Source organism: Elephas maximus, chromosome 11 (assembly GCF_024166365.1).
Source record: "Elephas maximus indicus isolate mEleMax1 chromosome 11, mEleMax1 primary haplotype, whole genome shotgun sequence".
Lineage (NCBI taxonomy): Eukaryota > Metazoa > Chordata > Mammalia > Proboscidea > Elephantidae > Elephas > Elephas maximus.
Window position 1 is genome coordinate 44,554,725 of NC_064829.1, and position 25,094 is coordinate 44,579,818.

The 25,094-nt window shown below is 37.4% G+C and overlaps 1 protein-coding gene across 3 annotated transcripts in view; it reads left to right on the forward strand.

Moving 5' to 3' along the window:
* The window catches only part of KIAA1328 (KIAA1328 ortholog), a 362,831-nt gene that overhangs the window by 37,161 nt on the left and 300,576 nt on the right, over positions 1-25,094 (forward strand). For all 3 annotated transcript variants that reach the window (XM_049901399.1, XM_049901397.1, XM_049901398.1), the window contains exon 5: positions 10,246-10,361. In XM_049901399.1, the coding sequence (XP_049757356.1) occupies positions 10,246-10,361 (116 nt within the window). The remainder of the gene's footprint in view (positions 1-10,245; positions 10,362-25,094) is intronic.

Below are 25,094 nucleotides of genomic sequence, written 5' to 3' on the forward strand. Positions count from 1 at the left end.
AGTGACACCAATTACATCAGTTGTTGTGCGACCATCACCAATATCCATTACCAAATTTTCCGTCACCATAGCCGTGTTTTCTTCTAAGAGTTTTAAGTTTTAGCTCTTATATTTAGGCCCTTGATCTCTTTTGAGTTAATTATTATATGTGGTATGAGTTATGGGGCCTAACTTTATTCTTCTGTGTATAGATATTTAGTTGCCCTAGCACCACTTTTTTCCCACCATTGATTGCTCTGGCATCCTTATTAAAGGTCAGTTGACTGTAAATGTTAGGATTTATTTCTAGACTCTCAGTTCTATTCCACTGCCAGTGCCTCACTATCTCGAGTACTGTAGTTTTGTAGTATGTTTTGAAATCGAGAAGTGTGTGAGGTCCTCCATCTTTGTTCTTCTTCAAGATTATTTTGACTCTTCTGAGTCCCTGTATTTCCACATAAATTTTATGATTGAGTTACCCTGTCAATTTCTGCAAAAAAGCCAGTTGGGATTTTGATAGGGATTGTATTTAATCTGTAGATCAATTTGGGAAGTAGTACTACCAGGGAACTGCCAGAAATTGAAGCTGGATTCAGAAGAGGATGTGGAAGGAGGGATATAATTGCTGATGTCAGATGAATCGTGACTAAAAGCAGAGAATACCAGAAAGATATTTACCTGTGTTTTATCGACTATGCAAAGGCCTTAGACTGTGTGAATCATGACAAATTGTGGATAACATTGCAGAAAATGGGAGTTCCAGAACACTTAATTGTGTTCATGCGGAACCTGTGTAGACCAAGAGACAGTCTTTCAAACAGAACAAGGGGATACTGTGTGGTTTAAAATCAGGAAAGATGTGCATCAAGGTTGTATCCTTTCACCATACTTAGTCTGTATATTGAGCATATAATCTGAGAAGTTGGACTATGTGAAGAAGAACTTGGCATCTGGATTGGAGGAAGACTCATTAACAACCTGCGATTTGCAGATGACACAACCTTTCTTGCTGAAAGTGAAGAGAACTTGAAGTACTGTTGATCAAAGACTACAGCCTTCAGTAGGGATTACATCTCAACATAAAGAAAACCAAAATCCTCAGAACTGGACTAATAAGCAACATTATGATAAACAGAGTAAATATTAAAGTTGTCAAGGATTTTATTTTACTTGGATCCACAATCAGTGCCCATCAAAGCAGCAGTCAAGAAATCAAAGGATGTATTGGACTAGGCAAATCTTCTGCAAAAGACCTCTTTTAAGTGTTGAAAAGCAAAGATGTCACTTTGAGGACTAAGGTGAGCCTGACCCAAGTCATGATATTTTCAATTGCCCTGTATGCATGTGAAAGCCGGACAATGAATAAGGAAGACTGAAGAAGAATTAATGCATTTGAATTATGGTGTTGATGAAGAATATTGACTATACCATAGACTGCCAGAAGAATGAACAAGTCTGTCTTAGAAGTTCCGCCAGAGTGCTCTTGGAAGCAAGGGTGAGGAGACTTAGTCTCGCGTACTTTGGACATATTATCAGGAGGGGTCAAACTCCAGAGAAGGACATCGTGCTTGGTAAGGTAGAGAGTCAGTGAAAAAGAGGAAGACTCTTCATCAAGATGGATTGACACGACGTCTGCAGCAGTGGGCTCAAACATCGCAATGTGATGTGAGGATGGCACAGAACTGGGCAGTGTTTCATTCTGTTGCACATAGGGTCTCTATGAGTCAGAACTGACTCAACGGTACCTAACAACAACAACAACTGCCATCTTAACAATATTAAGTCTTCCAATCATAAACACGGGGTGTCTTTCCATTTATTAAGGTCTTTATTTTTTTCAATAATGCTTTATAGTGTTCAGAGTATAACTTTTGTACTTCTTTTGTTTTATTTGTAAGTATTTTATTCTTTTAGATGCTGTTGTAAATGGAATTGTTCATTTATTTTTCAGATTGTTCACTGCTAGGCTATAGACATACAATTGATCTTGTATAATGATCTTGTATCTTGAAACTTTACTGTCCTCGTTTATTCTAATAATATTTTAGTAGATTCCTTAGGCTTTCCTATGTACAAGATCATGTCGTGTGTAGACAGAAATAGCTTTACTTCTTTCCAATTTGGATGCTTTTTATTTATTTTTATTTCTTGCCTAATTGCTGTGGCTATAACATTCACTGCCATGTAGAGTAGAATGGTGAGAGTAGGCATACTTTTCATGTTCCTGATCATAGCGGGAATGCATTCAGTTTTTCATCATTAACTACAGTGTTGGGTGGGAGGTTTTTGTAGATGTCTTTTATCAGGTTGTGGAAGTTCCCATGTATTCCTATTTTATTGAGTGTTTTCATCATGAATAGTTGTTGAATTTTTTTCAAATACTTTTCCTGCATCTATTTAGATGATCTGCGTCTATTTAGACGGTTTTTGTCCATTTTACTGATATAGCGTATTGCTGATTTTTGGATGTTAAAGCAACTTTGCATTCCTGTGATAAATCTTTTATGTTTCTGAATTTGGATGCTAGTGTTTTGTGGAGGTTATCTGTGTCTGCATTCTTAGAGCCTGTTTTTGACACAGATTGCTGTATCTATGATTGCTTAAACCACCTGTGTCCCTTTAGCCAGTATGTTTTAAATAAAAACTGTTATCAGTTGAATTCTGTTCCCCTAAAAGATGTGTTGAAGTCCTGATCACCAGGACCTGTGAATGTTACCTTATTTAGAAAGAGAGTCTTTGCAAATATAATTAGTTAAATTAACTTCAGGTCATACTGGAGCACTTTTGGCACGATTTTCAGCCCCACCACCAAGCTCTGAGGGTATGAATTCTCTTTTCATTTTAGGTAAGAGTACATCTTGTGGAAGTTTTTGAGAAGTACTTAAAAACCAGAAAACCAAACCCAGTGCCAGTGAGTCGATTCCGACTCATAGTGACCCTATAGGACAGAGTAGAACTGCTCCATAGAGTTTCCAAGGAGCACTTGGTGGATTTGAACTGCCGACCCTTTGGTTAGCAGCCGTAGCACTTAACCACTATGCCACCAGGGTTTCCGAGAAGTACTTAAGACATTAAATAAATAAATAGGCTGTCGACTTTCCATGGGTGAAAGACATGGCTAGAAAACACTGTGGGGCAGTTCTACTCTGTCACATGGGTCTCTATGTTTTTCCAGTGAATAATTGGTAAACCAACATAGTCTTATACACTGGGAATGGTCTCCTATTCAGAGTTTTAACCTTATCTCATTAGTCAAATGTTTCCTTTTTCTGTGTTTAGATTCTTATTTTGTTAACTAACTTCTTGGAATATTCTAAATGAGATGTGACTTTGTGATCTAAGAATACTTTGATGAAAAATGTAGATCATGATATCAGAATTTTTTTGTACATATACCTCGTAGGAAATGTACTGAACATAAACAAGAAGAAAGATTTTAGAGTAGATGTCAAATCTTGAGATTGCTTTGGTAATCCCCTGCATTTAATGGCTGTATTAATATATGTGCTCATATTAACTATGCACATAGGCCACAAAGAAGTCATGCATGTCTTTAGATAAGTGTTGCCCTTTGTGCTTAACAGCTTGTTGATTTTATAGTCTCTTTATTTTTTTTCAAGAGTGTAATAATTGCAAAAGGATAGTCTAATCATAAGAAGCCCTGGTCATGCAATGGTTAAGCACTCAGCTGTTAGCTGAAAGCTTGGCAGTTCGAACCCACCAGGTTCGGCTCTGTGAGAGAAAAGACATGAAGGTCTCCTCTCCTAAAGATTTCAGCCTAGGAAACCTTGAAGGACAGTGCTACTCTGTCCTGTAGGGTTGCTATGAATTGGAATGGGCTCGACAGCAAACCACAGTAAGAGTCTAGTCACAGCAGCATAACAGAAAAGATTAAAAAAAAAATAAAGAATGCATTGTTTAATAGTGTGGAAACAGATTCTTGGAACATACCACAGAAACTAAAGGTAGAAGAGAGTGATTTTATCTGGATAGTTCCCTTTAAGTTTTTGGGAAAAGCTCATCATAGACTCTGGCATTGTGGAATACACTATGCAAGTTTTTCGCTTCACCAATTCCTAGAGATTTCATGAATCTCCTTCAGGTCCAACAAAAGGAGTATGTACATGTTGGGGTATACCTATGTAGTCTGACCTGGCCAGACTCTGGAGATAATCAATGCATTTAGTTTAATGTTAAGGCAAATATGGGAGTCTACTTTATTGTTAGTAGTTTTTATGTCTCTGGAACATTAAAAAAAAAAAAAAAAGAACATTACTTAGTGAATAAAAATCTTTGGGGAAGTCCTCATATTTATATGGCCTTTATGAATGAGATTGAAACTCCAGAGAGCCATTTTACATACTACATATTCCTTTTAGATACTATATAACAATAAATTTACTGTGATCATTTTTGCCTGTATAGGCATTCAATAAATATTTTTAGTAAGTCAGTGAAAATAAAGTTTTCTTTATCTCCGGATAGATTTTCCTCTTCAGTTGTATCTTCAAGATTTTGCAAATCTAAACAGGGACGAGTTTTGCTACGCATTTTCTTATCTTGGCAGCATTTATTCTCTTCTCACAATATGCAATGTCACTTATCTCATCATTGTTTCATGCAAACCTTTACAGATTTATGATTTGTTTTGTTTTGCATTATCTGTTTTCATGTGTAGTTACACATCTTTATCCTTTTCTACATTTCTGTTATCTGCTTCTTCCTTTCTCGTCCTATGGCTATATGTTTTGTTTAGGTTATAGTATTGTGTGCCTTGTACCCTAACCAAAGTTTTGATAACTTTCTTCTTATTTCTTTATAAATGCTCCCATATTTATAAAGGGATATATATACAGTATCAGGATATTTATATTATAGTGAAGGAAATTATAGAACTTCAGACCTGGAAGGGATTTTAAATGTCTAATCTAAACTTTTACAGGTAAGAGTAATGGTGCCCATAGAGATAAGCAGACTTTGTCAAACTCACCAAGTACACGTGGTCTTCTGATTTACAGTTTGGGGGTTTACTTGATCTGGAACAGTTTCTTAGCAAAAGTGTTTTAAGAGGTGGTTATAGACTGAAGAGTAGCGATTTTGATTTTAGAAATAATTAAGGGTTCAAATATTTGACAATTTTAGAAAAATTTAGAGGCAGAGGAGAATGACTGTGAAAGATGTTAGTGCAGGTGCATTAAAAGTAATTGCAAGAAAAGGAAAGGAATTGTAAAGAGATGGGAACAAGAGAGGCAGGGTACCTGATGTTGTTGTTAGGTGCCATCCAGTCAGTTCTGACTCACAGCGACCCTATGTACAACAGAATGAAACACTACCTGGTTTTGTGCCATCCCCGTAATTGTTGCTATGTTTGAGCTTATTGTTGCAGCCACTGAGTCAGTCCATCTCATTGAGGGTCTTTCTCTATTTCACTGACCGTCTACTTTACCAAGCATGATGTCCTTCTCCAGGGACTGTTCTCTCGTGATAACGTGTCCAAAGTACATGAGACGAAGTCTCACCATCCTTGCTTCTAAGGAGCATTCTGGCTTTACTTCTTTCAAGACAGATTTGTTCGTTCTTCGATAGTCCATGGTATATCCAGTATTCTTCACCAACACCGTAATACAGAGGCATCAGTGCTTCTTCAGTCTTCTTATTAATTGTCCAGTTGTTGCAGACATATAAAGTGATTGAAAATACCATGGGTTGGTTCAGGCGTACCTTAGTTCTCAAGATGACATCTTTGTTTTTTTTTTTTTTTTTTAACACTTTAAAGAGGTCTTTTGCAGCAGATCTGCCCAATGCAACATGCCGTTTGATTTCTTGACTGCTGCTTCCATGGAGGTTGGTTGTGCATACAAGTAAAATGAAATCCTTGACAACTTCAATCTTTTCTCCATTTATCATTATGTTCCTTATTGGTCTAGTTGTGAAGATTTTTGTTTTCTTTATTTTGAAGTGTAATCTATACCGAAGGCTGTACTCTTTGATCTTCATCAGTAAATGCTTCAAGCCTTCTTCACTTTTAGCAAGCAAGGTTGTATCATCTGCATAATGCAGGTTGTTAATGAGTCTTCCTCCAATCCTGATGCCACGTTCTTCATATAGCCCAGCTTCTGGAATTATTTGCTCAGCATACAGATTCAATAAGTATCATTAAAGGATACAACCCTGATGCTCACCTTTCCTGATTTTCAACCACGCAGTATCTCCTGATTCTGTTTGAACAACTGCCTCTTGATCTACATACAGGCTCCACATAAGCACTATTATGTGTTCTGGAATTCTCATTCTTTGCAATGTTATCCATAATTTGTTATGATCCATGAAGTCGAATGTCTTCGAGTAGCCAGTAAAACACAGGTAAACATCTTGCCTTTAGACAAGATCCATCTGACATCAGCAATGATATCCTTTCTTCCAAGTCGTCTTCTAAATCTGGCTTAAATTTCTGGCAGTTCCCTATTGATGTACTGCTGTAGCTGTTTTTGGATTATCTTCAGCATAATTTTACTTGCATGTGATCTTAATGGTATCGTTCAATAATTTCTGTGTTTCGTTGATCACCTTTCTTTGGAATAGGCACGTATACGGATCTCTTCCAGTTGGTTTGCCAGGTAGCTGTCTTCCACATTTCTTGGCACAGATGAGTGAGTACCTCCAGCACTGTATCTGTTTGTCAAAACATCTCAACTGGTGTCCTGTCAATTCCTGGGAGCCTTGGTTTTTGCCAATGCCTTCAGTGTAGCTTCGCCTTCTTCCTTCAGCACCATTGGTTCTTGACCATATGCTACCTCATGAAATGGCTGAATGTCAACCAATTCTTCTTGGTACAGTGACTCTGTGTATTCCTTCCATCTTGTTTTGATGCTTTCTGTGCCGTTCGATATGTTAGCCATAGAGTCCTTCAATATTGCACCTCGAAGCTTGAATTTTTTCTTCAGTTCTTTCAGCTTGAGAAATGCTGAGTGCTTTCTTCCATTTTGGTTTTCTAACTCAGGATCTTTGCACATTTCATTATAATACTTTGTCTTCTTGAGCCACCCTTTGAAATCTCCTGTTCAGCTCTTTTACTTCACCCTTTCTTTCTTTTGCTTTTGCTACTCCACATTCAAGGGCAAATTTCAGAGTCTCTTCTGACATCTTTTTTGGTCTTTATTTTTCTTTTCTGTCTTTTTAATGACCTTTTGCTTTCTTCATATATGATGTCCTCCCACAACGTGTCTGGTCTTGAGTCATTAGTTTTCTATGCATCAAATCTATTCTTGAGATGGTCTCTAAATTTAGATGGGACATACTCAAAGTCATACTTTAACTCTTGTGGACTTGTTTTAGTTTTCTTCAGCTTGAACTTGAACTCACATATGTGCAGTAAAGGCCTGTTCCACAGTTGGCCACTGGCCTTGTTCTGACTGATGATATTGAGTTTCTCTATTGTCTCTTTCTACAGATGTCTTCTTTTTGATTCCTGTGTATTCCATCCAGTGATATCCATGTGTATAATCATTGTTTATATTGTTGCAAAGGAAACCCTGGTGGTGTAGTGGTGAAGTGCTACAGCTGCTAACCAAAAGGTCAGCAGTTTGAATCCACCAGGTGCTCCTTGGAAACTCCATGGGGTGGTTCTACTCTGTCCTATAGGGTCGCTAAGAGTCGGCATCGACTCGACGGCAGCAGGCTTTGGATATTGTTGCAAAAAGGTATATTCAATGAATAAGTCGTTGTTCTTGCAAAATTCTATCATGCGGTTTTCCAAGTACTGGTTCTTCTTCTTTGTTTCCAACTTTCGCATTCCAGTCACCAGTAATTATCAATGTATCTTGATTGCATGTTTGTTCAATTTCAGACTGCAAAAGTTAGTAAAAATCTTCAATTTCATTATTTTTGGTATTAGTTATTGGTGTGTAAATTTGAATAATAATAGTATTAACTGTTCTTCCTTGTAGGTGTGTGGATATTATCCTATCACAGACAGTTTTGTACTTCAGGATAGATCTTAAAATGTTCTTTTCGACGATGAATGCGATGCTGTTCCTCTTCAATTTGTCATCCCAGCAGAGTAGACCATATGATTGTCTGATTCAGAATGGCCAATACCAGTCCATTTCAGCTCATTAATGCCTAGCGTATCGATCTTTAAGTGTTCATTTCATTTTTGACAACTTCTAATTTTCCTTGATTCATACTTCGTAAATCCCATGTTCCAAATATTAATGGGTGTTTACAGCTGTTTTTTCTTATTTTTAGTTGTGCCACATCAGAAAATGAAGGTCCTGAAAGCTTTATTCCACGTCATTAAGGTTGACTCTAGTCCTATTTTGAGTGCCAGCTCTTCCCCAGTCCTATTTTGAGTGCCTTCCAACCTTCCAGCACCATATCAAACAATGTTTTGCTATTATCCGTCAGGTTTTTACTGGTTAGTTTTTTCAGAAGTAGATCGCCAACTCCATCTTCTCAATCTGTGTTAGTACTTAAAACAGAGTATGAATTTGGTTTTGAACTGTTTCAAACTGGTTCATGTATGGCTGATGAAGTGAAATTGGAACAGATCTGAGTTTTTAAAATTTGTGTAAAGCAGGATGATTATTGGAACGGAAAAATTACGGGTCGAAGCCCTATAATGGGAGACTCTGAAGAGGTATAATGAGTCGTTTCAGGAGCCTGATGCAGGAGATTAGATTATTGTCAGGACCGTGGAGAGTGACTCACATACAAAGCAGCACAGACAGCTGCCATCTTTGAGCGGGACACCACTGTTTATCTCTGCTGGTCAAGAGATTTGGTTGCTGTGCAACTTGCATGCTGCCCTTGTTTTCTAATAGGGAGATTAAGTTTCTAACAGGGTTTCGACCTGTAATTTTCTCCCTTCTGCTTTTCATTCCATTTCACACATCTTTTAAAAATTCAGGTCTGTTTGGGATTCGCTTCATCAGCCATGACCGAACTGGGCAGAACCAGATCGAAGCCCTGGTATAAATTTTATGTGTGTATATTTATTCTTTGTTCAGTTGTTCTGGCTTTCTTATAATCGTGTCAGTCTAAAGATTACCCACCTGGAAGGCAGGACATGGGTTCCACTCATAGGCCTAGTAGTATGGTAAACGTAAAAAATAGGAGCTGGGAAATTATTTGAATGTCATGATGAGTGAGAGGAAATAAACGCATTTATTTATCGAGCAGTACTGTGTGCCAGGTGGCTTCACACAAATTATTTCAAAAATAAAATATGTGCAGCTCTTGAACATTCAAAATTCTATTTTTGATTTGGTTAGCTCATTAATGTCAGTATGCCTACCAGAGGGAAGGCAACAGAGAAAAGCCTCTGGGATTTATGTTATTCAGGAGTTGCTGTGATAGAATGGGGAGGAAGTAAATTTAGGAGCTCAATGAAAAGGTTTGGATTCTGTGTGGATATCACTTATACATATCCCTGTATGATAATGTAGAATAAATGTATTATGTCCTCATTAGAGAAATAAGCACCACTAACAAAGAAATGGAGGGTTAAGATCTGCTTACTAAGTTGCATGAAAATCAGCATTGTTCTGAAATATGCCTTGGTGACTTTTACCATAAGATTTTTTGTTGTTGTTTACCTTTTTGAGGTTTTGTTTCCCTGTGCTCTTTTGATATATACTACCCCTTTTTGGTGGGATTGAGTAGGAATGTTTTTCAGAATTAAACATTAATGATATAGTTTTTTTGTTTTTAAAATTCACAAATAAATTTGTAAAGAGTAAATATAGTACAAACCTTCCTTTATGTTAGTACCAGATTTTTTTTTTCAAGTCCAGTTATTTATATGCTACTGAAAAATGAAGGTTGTAAGTGCCAGGAAAAAGTGAACTATTTAAGAGAGATATATGTTATTTATTTCATTGGCAGAATTTAAGTAAAAGTATGGAAAAAGTCTAAATCAAAATAAATCGGTTGCGACTATTTTGATAATGAAGAAATGTAACCTATGTTTTAAGAATCAAAATATTTTTCTGTCTTGGATTATAGTTGGATACCTATGTCCTGTGTATGACTTTCCATTTTTAAGATACTTTTGATGATTGAAAAATATTCTTGATGTAAAGTCACGTGCATATTTTATTTTTAAAGGTGAGGAAGATTGTCTTATGAATAAAAAAAAAGAATGAGAAAAGAATTTAACATACAGAAACCTCTGGAACAATATAGTTTTGGTAAACCGTAGCTATAGGCACATTTTATTTTATACTGACAGGCTTTTTTTTTTTTTCCTTCTTGTTTTTCTTACAGAGTGAGTGAGGAAAAGGAAGTGACAGAAGAACGACTAAAAGCTGAGCAGGAATCATTTGAGAAGAAGATCAGACAGTTGGAAGAACAGAATGAACTTATCATCAAAGAAAGGGAAGATATCCTTTTTGAAAGTCCTCTTTTTTAATGTGCAGAAAGTTTGACTCTTTCATGGAGAAAATGTAAACTCCAGAGAAATAATTGTTCTAATTTATAAGAGGGAATAAATCCACATGTGCTGCCGTTTCTAGGCAATCAGAACGACACTTAACAGCATGAGCTGCTGCTTCCTTTCTGCTTGATACGGCCATCCAGCTGTTCTGCTGCTGCTGTTATGCTGCGAAGCACATATTTGTCAACTAAAAAAGACAATAAGAAATTTGGGCATTAAAATGTAGTGTTGGAACTTTATTAAATTCTTGTTCCACTACTGCAATTGATCCTGAAACCTCTTTATATTTGGCGTTCTCTCTAGCTAAAACTTTAACAGTTCTAAGGAATTCTACTCTGAAATCTCTCTCTTTGACGCACACACGTGCGCGCACACACACACTTCTGTAATTTATAGATGTTATAATTGAATAGTGTTTATGAGGCGGCATAAAACCACCAAGCCCTTTTCATGGAGGAGAAGACTGTTGGGTTTCGAACTAAAGAGAGTATTGTGTGTCTGTGTATTGCATTGTTTATAGGAAAGTAAAATGGAAACAAGTGTTTTAACTTAAGAGTTGTATTTTAATGGGTATGTGAGTTAAAATAAGTGTATTTCTGAAATTTCTTTTGAATGGGTAGATTTACTTGTCATTGGGTATTTTATGCCGTGGCATTGATATAGAACTGACTGTCCCTAAAGTCAGGGGAATGGATCTGCCAGCTACACTAGTCTGTAGATGCTTAGAGGAACCATTGAATTTATTTTCAGTATCATCACTAACTTGATTGTTAATAATTGTTTCAAAGATTATGTAAGTGTCAAAAATTACCATAGATTGGCAGTAACTCTACCTTTGTGAATACCAAGGAAATGGGAGCATAAGGATTATTTAATTAGCTTGAAAAAAAGCATACAAATGAGCTCTGAAGTTACATTTTCAACTGCGGGGGGTGCATGATAGGAACTTAGTATTATCCAAATTCTCAGACTTGATTTGCTGAGTAGAATATTAATAAAAAAACAAACCCGTTACTGTTGAGTTGATTCCGACTCACAGTGACCCTATAGGACAGAGTGGAACTGCCCCATATGGTTTCCAAGGAGCGCCTGGTGGATTTGAACTACCGACCTTTTGGTTAGGAGCCATAGCACTTAACCACTACGCCACCGGGGTTTCCAGAATATTAATAAGGCTTATTTATTGGCCCCAAATTCTGAAGGACTAATTTTTTAATTTTTTTTTTCTTCTGTAACACCAAAAGGTTGGTAGTTCAAACTCATCAAGTGCCTCCAAAGGAGAAAGAGCTGGAGGTCTGCTCCTGTAAAGATTACAGCCTAGAAAACCCTGTGGGGCAGTTCTAATTTGTCATATGGGGTTGCTATAAGTCTTTAACATAACTCTTAACATTTGTGTAATCACTTTGGCCCTTTCATTTTCTTTGCCTTCTTTGACTTGATTACCCTAGGCTGTCTACCCAGAGCCTCTTTTTTGTGTCGTTCTTCCTGCTACTTTTCTTTCTAGGTTGAAGTAATGCTATTTAGTCAGAATTTACCAAGAGACTGTGCTCAGCTAGTTTTGTTCTTTCACTTCACACAAAAGAGTAGTGATTTGGGCCACTAACATTTTCAAGAAAAGGAAGGATATGGATGCTTTCGTTTGCAACAAAAACCTCGATTTAGAGGGTCTGTTTTTCCGCACATAACAACCTGGTAATTGGTTCTGTGGTGTAAAGTTTTCAGGGCTGACATCTCTACAGTACTCTAAGCTTTTTCTAGTGGCTGTAAAATGGTTGCTCCAATTCCAGACATCACGTTCATATTAGGGCAGAAAGAAAACAGAAAGGAGGTCATGGCAGTTGCAACTCCTCCACTACATGGAAAACCAAATCCTACTTCTCTGACACCAAACTGCAAGGGTCAGTCAAATCCAATACTAATTTATTATCAGTTCTATTCCCCTCTGTTCAACTTCTGTTTTGACACTGGCTGTACATGCAGCACTTCTTCTGAGCCTAACCACTGGGAGCTGAGACAGACCTCACATGCCACCAAGCTTAGAGTCCCCAGGACACCACTACCACCTCAGGATACCATCTTTAAGCTCAGGGTCGCCAGGGCTCTCCCTCATTTCTGACCATTTGGCTCCCATTTTTCCTTTAAGTTCAGTAATTCACTAGAACAACTCATAGAATTCTGTAAAGTGCTGTACTTACAGGTTTAGTATAGCAAAAAAGGATACAAATGAAGAGATGCATAGGGTGGGGTTCTTAACATGGAGTTTGGGATGTGCTACCCTTCCATGTGTGTCAGTGTATTTCACCAGCCAGGAAGCTCATGCAGTGTCAATATCCAGAGCTTTTATTGGGGGTCTCGTTGTGTAATTCATACTCCAGCTCCTTTCCCCTGAGGTCAGTAGATATCAGGAGAGGTTGATATCATACTACATAGTAGGTCTTTCTGGCTTAGTCAGCCCTTACCCAACATGAGCCATAAACTCTTAGGTGTGGTCTGGAGTTCTCATCAAAGACACTTCAATCATTGGCAAAAGTCCAAGGTTTTAGAGGTTATCTCAGAAACCACATCCTCCTTTAAAAAAAAAAAAAACATTTCTCAGAACTCCCCCGTGTAGTTTTTCATATAATATTTATTGTCCTGAAGTTTAGTGTGACATGGACACCCTGAGCTGCAAGGGAGGCTGAGAAAGTTAGTGTTTACTTTACCAATTTTTATGTTAGAGGGCAGCAAGGGAGAAGGGGAGTTGAAATGGAGTCATTCTCTAACTCTGTCAGCAGGGTTAGGAGATCTGGAATTCACTTTGTATATAGGGAAGAGGTGGTGATACTTTGACCTTTCTGGCATAAAAGATGTGTATTACATCCCATGGAATTTGGGGTGAGTTGGGAAAAAGAGGTAAGAGAGGAGGAAGTAGATAATTCACAAATCCTGGCCACTGTTAGGATGTGATTAGTAGTGGCATTGCTTGTTTGGTTATATGCCTAGCAAAATGTGTGGCTATCTGGAAAAGTAAGCTCTAATTTTGGTGGACTCTTGAATGTAACATTATAAAGTAGTCTAAACTCAGCATGTCTATGAATGGTTTCTTTGGTCAGGCTAAATGTTAAGATACCCCATTTTTCACATTTTCCCCATGATTTAGCTCAGTGGTCAGCAAACTACTGCCTGTGACCCAAACTTAGCCACGCCTATTCATTTATGTATTGTTTATGGCTGCCTTTGTGCTCCAGCTGCAGAGCTGAGTAATTACAACAGAAATCCTGTTTCCCACATACCCTAAAATATTTACTATCTGTTCCTTTACAGAAAAAGTTTGCTGACCCCTGATCTAGCTCATAGCTGAAAAGGAAAGGAAAGGGCATGCAGATAAAGGCACAGACTTAGACATGTGGCACAGTTAGACTTATTTTAGATTATGGTAGAGAGGGTTTGACTTGAGTATTTATTTATTCTTACTGTAAATGAGGACTGGAGTAAATATTAGACCATAATCAAAAATTGAAATGGTGTAGTTGGTATAATTGGTTTCCCCTCTCTTATATTTCTTTGACCTGATATCCTTACTATTTTAAAGATTTCTTTAGTCGCCAATAGATAGATGGTATGTATAGAACTTTATTGTTTAAGAAGGAAGAAAGGAAGATACGATTTTAAAACATGACATCCACGATTTTTATTCCAAGTAGATTGCTCAGGTACAAATCTCCTTTACCAGAATAAACCTGTCAAAGGTTAATATAGATGATTTTACAGTACGTAAAACATGTATAAAACTTAGAAACATAAAATAAGGGCATAATTTAAAAAATATATAATTTTAACTACAGATACATTTATCTATCATGCATAAATGATTCCAACTCTTTCATATACATGAAATTGGATAATTTTAGATCATTTTAAAGTTTGTTTCAGTCTGAGGAGCTGTATTCATGAATTCTGATTTTTGGCCCTTTAAAGATGTACCAAATTTGTGGACTTTTTGTTTTAAAATTTCTAATAACATGATTTATTGATCATCTGTACAAACACAGACCAGTGCCTTCATAAAAAGAAAGTAAAAAGAAATTTTACATGTTTGTATTAGGATCAGGCTTTTGAAGAATTTGTTCTTAGAGTAAATAGGGAATTTATTATTAAAACATAAGAATTCTTGATAGTTTCCAGTCTTTGAATAAAGAAAGCTTATTTCTTAGGAACTTAACTATGTAAATGAATATTCTGTTTACAAAGCCAAGCAACCTGATGGAGCTAGAGACTTTTTTTTTTTTTTTTTTGTTCCGGCTGAATGTGTGTGAAAGGAGAAGTAAATCTGAAACTGAAAGAGAAATACAGTATGTCCAAAAGAAAAATTCTTTAATATGTCAGGATGTAATAGCATAAGACGCAGAAGTGGCAGCCGTTAGAAAGATTGGCTAATACTTTGAGCTGATCTTATTTCCAGAGCATATGTCTCAGGTCTAGATGGCTTCAGAAGTTGCAGAGGACAAGTATAGTCTAATGTTTGCTAACAGTTTTAACTGATGTAGCAAAGGAAGCAATACTGAAAAAACCGTGGTGGGCTTTAGAGCTAAAATGCTAGTTTTAGCATTAACTAGCTATCTAACCTTAGAAAGTTACTGAACTTCCCTGAGTCTGTTTTTTTTTTTTTCATCTAAAGTATGTGGATAATTAATGCCTTTGTTGCAGACCTGTCAAAATTTGACAGATTCTTCACTTAACAATGTCTCGTACTTAGTACACACTGAATAAAACTAATTCTCATTTTCACTGTTGATACAGATGAGGGATGAGATGACTGTTTCTTCTGATGCTCATTTCTGTGCTTTTCTTCATTGGGGTTTTGATGGTTTTCATCAGGGTATACAAGTACTTAGACTGCATAGGTAAGTAAGAGAGTTAACTTGATTTGTTCTCTGCTTTATCTGTTTCATTCTATCAAAGACAAAACCTTCTCTTTGTACCACTTGAACCTGTTGGGTGCTCAGTGAGAGGAAACCAAGTTTTACTTTCCTCTCCCAAGCACTAGACTGATGGAGATGTTTGTGTTTTTTCCTTCTGGTCTGTTTCCATTACGTGTGTGGTTGGGACTTGGTAAATTTAAGCTGTTATAGAGGTACTTATAGCTCACGCCCTTAAGCCCACTGCATGGGTAGTCATTTTAGAAACTTTGCTCTAGGAAGAAAGAGTTTTAAAGGACGTCACCTTAATCTTTTTGAGGAGTGTTTTAGGATGAGCCAAAGGTCTTAATAGCCTGTGCTGAAAATAAGTTAGAGAAAATGCATACTGGAGGCCAGAAGTCCAAATCAACATGCTCTCTGCAAAGTGTCTAGAAAACCAAAAAAACCAAACCCATTGCTGTTGAGTCGATTCCAACTCATAGTGACCCTACAGGACAGAGTAGAACTGTGCCATAGGGTTTCCAAGGAGCACCTGGTGGATTCGAACTGCCGACCTTTTGGTTGGCAGCTGTAACTCTTAACCACTAGGCCACCAGGATTTCCAAAGTGTCTAGAAGAAGATCCTTTCTTGTCTCTCGCAGCTTCTATTACCTCCAGGCTTTCCTTATAGAGACACTGCTTAGATTAGGACCTACCTTACTCACCAATTTGATCTCATGTTAATTTAAGTGATGACATTGTCAGAGGCCCTTTACAGGTACCAGGGCCTAAGACTTCAACATATCTTTCTGGAGGGTACAATTCAATCCATAACAGATAGGAACCATACTGTAGGAAGCTCTATCATAGGTCTGGGGTGAAATGCGTATTGTCCTGAGATGTCACTTTAAATCAGAAAAGTGTCAAAGTAAGTCAGAGAAGTAAGCATGCTTAAGGAAAGAACTGATTGTTACTAGTTGTTGTCTAGCTGTTCTTAAAGATTTTGTTCTTTTAGAAATATTTACATATTAATGCTAACCATAGGAAGTAGTTGATAATAAACATTTGAATATTTATGTAAAATTTTATCCATATACTATTAAGTAGATTGCCAGGCTTTTCTTCCTACTCTGTCTTAGTTTAGACGTACCACTGAAACTTTTCCATCATGGGTGACCCTGCTGGTATTTGAAATACCATCATTATAGCAGGTGGTGGATAGAATTGTAGAGTTTCTAAACCTCAATATATTTTGAGGTATTATTCTCTGATCTGAAGTGGTCTCTGTGGTTTTGTTGTGCATTTTCCCAATGATGAATGACATTAGGCATCATTTTATTTGCTTCTTGGCCAATTGTCTATCTTCTTTGAAGAAATGGCTATTGAAGACCTTTGCCCATTTTTCAATTGGGTTGTTTGTCATTTTGTGGTTGAGGTGAGTTGAGCTCTTTATATGGTGTATTTTTTAGGTGAATAACAGGCGTCTTCTATGTTTGTTTGGCAACTGTGCCCGCCCCCCCACGAGGTATTTTCATAAGCATGCTCTGCTAATTTTTTTTTTTTTTTTTACAGCAACATGTAAAAAAAAAAAATGGCATAGCAGCGCTAAGGAAATACCTCGGGGGGAGAGTGCTGTTGGCAAATGAACATAGAAAGTACACGTTATTTGTGTAAAAATACGGTATTCTGGATACTAAAACCTTATCAGTTTTATGGTTTACAGATACTTTCTCTCATGTAGGTTGTCTCTTCACTTTCTTGATGAAGTTCCTTGACTCACAATAAATTTTCATTTTTGATGAAGCCTAATTTATCTGTTTTGTTGCTTGTGTTTTCGGTGTCTTATCTAAGAATCCACTGTCAAAAGCAAAATCTCGAAGTTTTACCTCTATGTTTTCTTCTAAGAGTGTCACAGTTTTAGTTCTTATATTTAGGTCATTGATCCATTTTGAGTTAATTTTCACATATGGTGTAAGGTATGGGTTTAACTTTATTCCTTTGCATGTAGAGATCTGGTTTCCTAGCACCACTCTAATTAAAGAGACTGTTCCTTCTCTATTGAATGGACTTAGCACCCTTGTCAAATATCATTTGACCATAGATGTTTGGGTTTATTTCTGAACTCTCAATTCTTTTCCATTGGCTCATATGTCTATCCTTATTCTAGCACCACACTGTTTTGTTTACTGTAGCTTTATGTAAAAAAAAAAAAGCTACACATTTTAAAATTAGGAAGCATGAGTCTCCTTGTTCTTTCTTAAGGTTGCTTTGGGTATTTGGGGCCCCTTGCAATTCCATATGAAACTGAGGATTGGCTTTTCATTTCTGCAAAAAGGCTTTTGGAATTTTGATAGGAATTGTGTTGAATCTATAGATCTCTTTGGATAGTATTGACACCTTAACAATATTTAGTCTCCTAATCCATGAACTTGAGCTGTCTTTCCATTTATTTAGGTCTTCTTTAATTTCTTCCAGTAATGTTTTATAGTTTTCACTGTACAAGTCTTTCATGTCCCTGGTTAAACTTATTCCTAGGTATTTTATTACTTTAGGTACTGTTGTGAATGGAATTGTTTTCTTGATTTCCTTTTCAGATTGTTCATTGCTGGTGTGTAGGAATACTAGTAATGTGTGTTGATCTTGTACCCTGCAACTTTGCTGAATTCATTTATTAGCTCTAGTAGTTTTCTTGTGAATTCTTTGGGGTTTCCTAGATATGGAATCATGCCATCTGTAAAAAGAAATAATTTAACTTCTTTTTCAATTTGTATACTTTTTATTTCTTTTTTCTTGCCTTATTACTCTTGCTAGAATTTCCAGTACAATGTTGAAATAGCAGTGGTGAAAGCAGGCATCCTTGCCTTGTTCCTAATCTTGAGTGGAAAGCTTTTAGTCTCTCTCTGTTGAATTTTTTTTTTTTTTTTTTAATCATGTTGAGGATCCCTTTTCTATTTCTAGTTTGCTGAGTGTTTTTAATCATGAAGAAGTGTAAGATTTTGTCAGATTCTTTTCAGCATCAATTGAGATGATCATGTGTTTCTTTTTCTTCATTCTATTAATGTGATGTATTGATTGATTTTCTGTTGTTGAACCATCCTTGTATTCCTGAGATAAATCCCACTTGGTCATGGTGTATAATCCTTATGATATGCCAATATGCTGCTGGATTTGGTTTGCTAGTATTTTGTTGAGGATTTTTGCATTGTTTAGCCCCAAGCTACTAGAGCGATCCCAGCCTTCAAGCTCCCCTCCTACCCCTACCCCATGAGCTCTTAGGTGGGCCAAACCAGTTGGAGCATCTTGGCTTTAGTGCTTCAGGCAGCCCTCAGACAGAACAGATACATAGAGTGATCCACTAGTAAAGTCTGCTCTCCTCGTTCCAGAGCCAGAGATCAGCATGCCCCTCTCTGAGAGTACTGTCTTCTGTTGCTGCAGCTTTTAGTTGGCCAAGTCGCTAAGCCAGGAGGGGTGGGGAGGAAGGATGTAAGCAGTAGAGAATCAAAGCTTTCATACCATTTAAAAAGTTGCCCTTTTTTGCTTTGGCATTTTTTTAGTAGCTGCCTCTGCTTTACAGGGTTCTTAAAAAGTTTAGTCTATGAATTTCTGGTTGTTTTCCTTGGTGATTCTGTGAGGGAACTGGAGTATGGAACTGCTCATGCCGCCTTGTTCCAGTGGTTCATTTATCTTTGGAGCCCTCCATCTTCCAGTGGTTCATTCATTTTTGAAGCTCTTATGTAAATAAGCTCAGCAGAATGAAATGCATGAGATTTTTTTTCTACGTTCTTGTTTAATTAAAAAAAATTTCTCAGTGATAATTCTGCACTGGGTAAATGGTACTGAATCCATGTAGCATTATTTAAAATTGTTTAGAAAGTTTCAGCAATTCTTGTATGAAGAAATAGACTTTCAGTAAATCAATTTAATAATAATTATTGTTCAGGAGAGTTCATTTTTCAGATCTTCTTTAAAGGATTATTCTGATATCATCTCTTAAGCTAAATCCATTTGCCATACTACAGTTTATTGTTGCTTTAGATTTGAAGAATATACTGCATGGCTTTGTTATTATTTAGTAGCAAATTTGCCTTAGTGTTCTTAACCTTGGAATGGCCTTCACTTATGAATAGTTAAGCGGTTCAGATTGTAGTACTCTCAGTTAAGTTAGAAAAAGAAAGTATTTTTCTAAGTAGTTACACCTGAGATATTGTATTTTCAAGGTCTGTAATTTTTCAGAATATGTAAATCTAATTATGGTGAAGTCATATAATGATCAGAAGTAAACAGAATATCTGAATTATATCCCCCTTTATAGGTATACTGTAGCTATGAAAACAGGGTAAAACGTAAGCATAAGTTTGCATCATTCTCATATACCATTAAGCCTGTTTTGAAAGCAACTGGGCAGTCGTCTAATAAAAATTATAAATCCAGAAGTCAAGTTTTCTTAATCTAGGTAGTTGTATATGCACAACGTATGTATGATAAATCCTATTACGGCACTATTTGTATTAGCAAAAAATTGGACTGGTTAAATAAATTATGATGTACCCGTATTATGAAACGTACCATGCAGATGTTAAAAAGAATGCATTTGACCTAAATGTAGAAATATTGAAAAGTCTTTTTTTTTTTTATAGGTAAGGATGGAAACCCTGGTGGCGTAGTGGTTAAGTGCTACGGCTGCTAACCAAGGGGTCAGCAGTTCGAATCCACCAGGCACTCCTTGGAAACTCTATGGGGCAGTTCTACTCTGTCCTATAGGGTCGCTATGAGTCGGAATCGACTCGACGGCACTGGGTGGGTGGTTTATAGATAAGGTGGTGAGGACTATCACCTGCCCCCGATTTTATTTTCTTTTGTTAGAACAGAAGTTCCAGGTTATTGAGCACCTAGTTTTCCTGAATCCTCAGGCTTGAAGAACACAGCCAGGTGGATAAGTAAGAGTTCCTCCTATCAAAACAGTATCAAGCAGTCCCAAATAAATGTAGCCTGTTGTTGTTGTTAGGTGCTGTCAAGTCAGTGTCGACTCATAGCGACCCTGTGTACTACAGAACGGAACACTGGCTGGTCCTGTGCCATCCTTACAATCGTTGTTATGCTTGAGCCCGTTGTTGCAGCCACCGTGTCAGTCCATCTCATTGAGAGCCTTCCTCTCTTCTGCTGACCCTGTACTTTGCCAAGCACGATATCCTTCTCCAGAGACTGATCCCTCCTGACAACCTGTCCAAATTATGTAACATGCAGTCTCGCCGCCCTTGCTTCTAAAGAGCATTCTGACTGTACTTTTTCCAAGAGAGATTTGTTCATTCTTTTGGCAGTCCATGGTATATTCAATATTCTTCCCCAACACCACAATTCAAAGGTGTCAATTCTTCTTCGGTCTTCCTTATTCATTGTCCACCTTTCACATGCATATGATATGATTGAAAATACCATGACTTGGGTCAGGTGCACCTTAGTCTTCAAGGTGACATCTTTGCTTTTCGACACTTTAAAGAGGTCCTTTGCAGCAGATTTACCCAATGCAATGCCTCTTTTGATTTCTTGACTGCTGCTTCCATGGCTGTTGATGGTGGATCGATGTAAAACGACAACTTCAGTCTTTTCTCCGTTTATCACGATGTGGCTTATTGGTCCAGTTGTGAGGATTTTTGTTTTCTTTATGTTGAGGTGTAATCCATACTGAAGGCTGTGGTCTTTGATCTTCATTAGTAAGTGCTTCAAGTCCTCTTCACTTTCAGCAAGCAAGGTCGTGTCATCTGCATAATGCAGGTCGTTAATGAGTCTTCCTCCAATCTTGATGCCCCATTCTTCTTCGTATAGCCCAGCTTCTCGGATTATTTGCTCAGCATATAGGAATAGGTTTGTTGAAAGGATACAAGCCTGACACACACCTTTCCTGACTTTAAACCACTCAGTATCCCCTTGTTCTGTCCGAACGACTGCCTCTTGATCTATGTACAGGTTCTTCATGAGCATAATTAAGTGTTCCGGAATTTCCATCCTTCTCAATGTTATCCATAATTTGTTGTGATCCTCACAGCTGAATGCCTTTGCATAGTCAATAAAACACAGGTAAACATCCTTCTGGTATTCTCTGCTTTCAGCCAGGATCCATCTAACATCAGCAGTGATATCCCTGGTTCCACATCCTCTTCTGAAACCAGCCTGAATTTCTGGCAGTTCCCTGTCAATATACCTCTGTAGCCACTTTTGAATCATCTTCAGCAAAATTTTGCTTGCATGTGATATCAATCTTATTGTTTGATAATTTCTGCACTCAGATGGATCACCTCTCTTGGGAATAGGCATAAATATGAATCTCTTTCAGTTGGTTGGCCTTCCAAATTTCTTGGCATAGACGAGTGAGCACTTCCACCGCTGCATTCATTTGTTGAAACATCTCAATTGATATTCTGTCAATTCCTGGAGCCTTGTTTTTCGCCAATGCCTTGAGAGCAGCTTGGACTTCTTCCTTCAGTATCATTGGTTCCTGATCATATGCTACCTCTTGAAATGGTTGAGTGTCGACTAATTTTTTTTGGTATAATAACTCTGTGTATTCCTTCCACTTTCTTTTGATGATTCCTGTATCATTTAATATTTGCTCCATAGAATCCTTCACTATTGCAACTCAAGGCTTGAAGTTTTTCCTCAGTTCTTTCAGCTTGAGAAACCCTGAATGTATTCTTCCCTTTTGGTTTTCTATCGCAGCTCTTTGCACATGTCAATATAATACCCTTTGAAATCTTCAGTTCTTTTACTTCACCATTTCTTCTTTTGCTTTAGCTGCTTGATGTTCAAGAGCAAGTTCCAAAGATATTACTTGTGTTCCCCCTGGTCAGTTTTTTGAGGAATTCTTACAAGGTATTTTGTTTTTCTGGCCATACCTGTAAGAACTTTTTTCCACACAAAAGCTGATAAACACAGGAAAAGTGATAAGAGTTATGGAGATAGCTTCCTGGATGAGAATCAGCATAAAGCAGAGATCTGTCATATCCCTGCTTTCCCACTTCTCTATCGTTTCTGATACCAGCTCCCCACGTGACACTCTCTTTCTGACCCTAGCCACTGGGAGCTAGGGCAGATCTCACAAGTTAAGAGAACACCATCCTTGGGTTTGTTAATTTGCTGGAATGACTTGTAGAACTCACAGGAGATATTATATTTGTAACTACCAGTTTTATTATAGTAAAAGGATATAAATCATGATCATTATAAGGAAGAGGTACACAGGCAAGGTCTGGGAAGTTTCCCAATCAATGTAGGCTGCCGTGTCTCAGAGAGGTCACATCACTATCTCTTCCGCTGACCAGGAAGCTACCTGAGCCTTCATGTTCTGGGCTCTTATTGGCCAGTCCTGAGAAATAGGCAAAATCATGCCTCCTGAGGCTAGTTGATAGTGGCCGGCCTCCCAGGTGAATCTTTCCTGGTAGGGACAGCCCCCACCCACCAGCACAAATCCTCAAATGTGGCCTGGAAGTCCCAGACCAAGGCATCCCAATTACTCAAAGAGTTATTTCTCTGGAATCAAGGACAAAGGCTACCTTACTCTGGGTAAAACTAGGTCTTTTACCCCACAAGAGTGAAAGGAGAAAAGAAGATAAATAAAGGAAGGAAAATGAGATCAACAAAAGAGGTGGAAATCATAATTGCCCTAGTGAGAAATTTGTACTAGGGAAAATTGGACAGTAAAGAAGGGAGCCTATGATATGGTGACTAAAGAGAATAGTTATTAGTTGAGTGGGGGAAAAGTAGCCAGATAGTCACTCTGTCATGTTAATAGCCCCAAGGCATCAATGAACCAGGCAAAGCACAAGGACTAGTTCAGTAGTCTCCATGCAAAGGGAGTGAGAGGAGGTTTTAGTATGATGGTAAGCTTAGCCATTCACAGATATCACAGAATTTAGACATGGTTCATCTTGGTATTGGAGCCCTTGTGGCACAGTAGTTAAACACTCTGCTGTTAACCGAAAGGTTGGCAGTTTGAGCCCACCAGCAGCCCCATAGTAGAAAGATGTGGCAGTCTGCTTCCATAAAGATTTACAGCCCTGGAAACCCTATCGGGCAGTTCTACTCTGTTCTGTAGGGTTGAGTCAACCACAATGAGTTATGTCTGAGTATAACATTATTTAATACTGTGAGATGGCAGAGAGGTGTGATATAACAAGAAGTAGTGTATAATTTTGGAAAGAGCAATGGAATTATACTCTTAGAATCTTGACTTTGTTCTGCCTTTAAATTAGCTGTATGATCTTGAATAAACTAACCTCTGCAAGTCTTAATTTCACCATACATTTTAATAATATCTGAACTATTTACTACCACATAACATGATCACGTAAGACAACATATGTGAAAGTTTCTTCAAAACTATAAGGTTCTCTAAAAATGTAAGGTCTGAAAAATTTTTCTTGCTTTGAAAAAATTTACATCATACAAAATGGATACAAAGATGTATTTGATGTCTTTCGAATGTTGTCTTCTATTTCTAATGTTATTTTCTATTTGAAGTCTTTTTTCTTTTAGAGTCCTTGTTCAGACTTCTGTTGTCCAAAGAGTAAGTAGTTTTCTAGTTTTTGAAGATACACTTTTTTTTTTTAATTGAAGTGAAATTGACATAAAATTAACCATTTTACAGGGAACAATTCAGTGGCATTTAGTACATTCACAGTGTTTTGTAAACTACCACCTCTGTCTAGTTCTAAAACATCTTCGTCACCCCAAAAGGAAACCCCAAACCCATTAAGCAGTTGCTCCCCACTCCCATCTCCTACCCCTCACCCCTACCCCTGTCAACCACCAGTTCGCATTCTGTCTGCGTGGAACAATCTAGTTTTTGAAGTAAAATGCTCTTTTGATTGTATGAGAGAGCATTTCATTTTTTGAAGCAGTTGTAAGGAAGCATGTTGCTGAGAGAAGTCAGCTAGGAATTGCTAAGAAACCTCAACATCTGCTGCTCGAACAAAGTATAGATCTCAAGGAAAATAATGCAGAAACAAAGCTAAAAAAAGCTGCGATTGGTTAGAACCTACTTAAGGACTTTTTATGAATCTGTATCAGAGTTAGGCTTCGTTGAATATATCAAAGGAGCCCTTGGTGGTGCAGTAGTCAAGGTGATCGGCTGCTAACCAAAAGGTCGGTGGTTTGAAGCCACCAGTGACCCCGAGGGGGAAGATGTGGCAGTCTGCTTCGCTAGAGATTTACAGCCTTGGAAACCCTAGGGGGTTGCTATGAGTCAGAATGAATTCGATGGCAGTGGGGGTGGGTATATATAAAAAAATGCCAAAGTACTTAAAACAAGATGTCTGTTTATTTCTTTTTCATGTAAAAGACATCTAGTAATGAGTAATGAAGCAGGTAGTTTGACTCCCTGGATTTTATGAAGCCATGCTTTTTCTATCTTGCCATTCTAAGCTTCAGCTATTATGTGAACATTCTAGTAAGCAGGAATGAATCTGTTAATTTTTAAAATTTTGTTCTAAATTTGTTTTTTAATTTCATTTTTCGTTGTAGAAATAGAATTGATCTTTGTATATTGATTTTTTCTTTTGAGTTTGCTAAATTCTTACTTATTATAATAGTTGTTTTAGAGATTTCTTAGGATTTTATATGCAAACAATTATGTCATCTGTAAATGAAAACAATTTTAGTTTATACCTTTTATTCCTTTTTCTTCACGTGTTGCTCTGGCTGGGACCTCTAGTAGGTATTGAATAGAAATTATAGGACAGAAGAACGTCCTTTCTTCTTCCATATCTTAGGGAGAAATGTGTATTTCATCCTTAGATTTTATGTCAGCT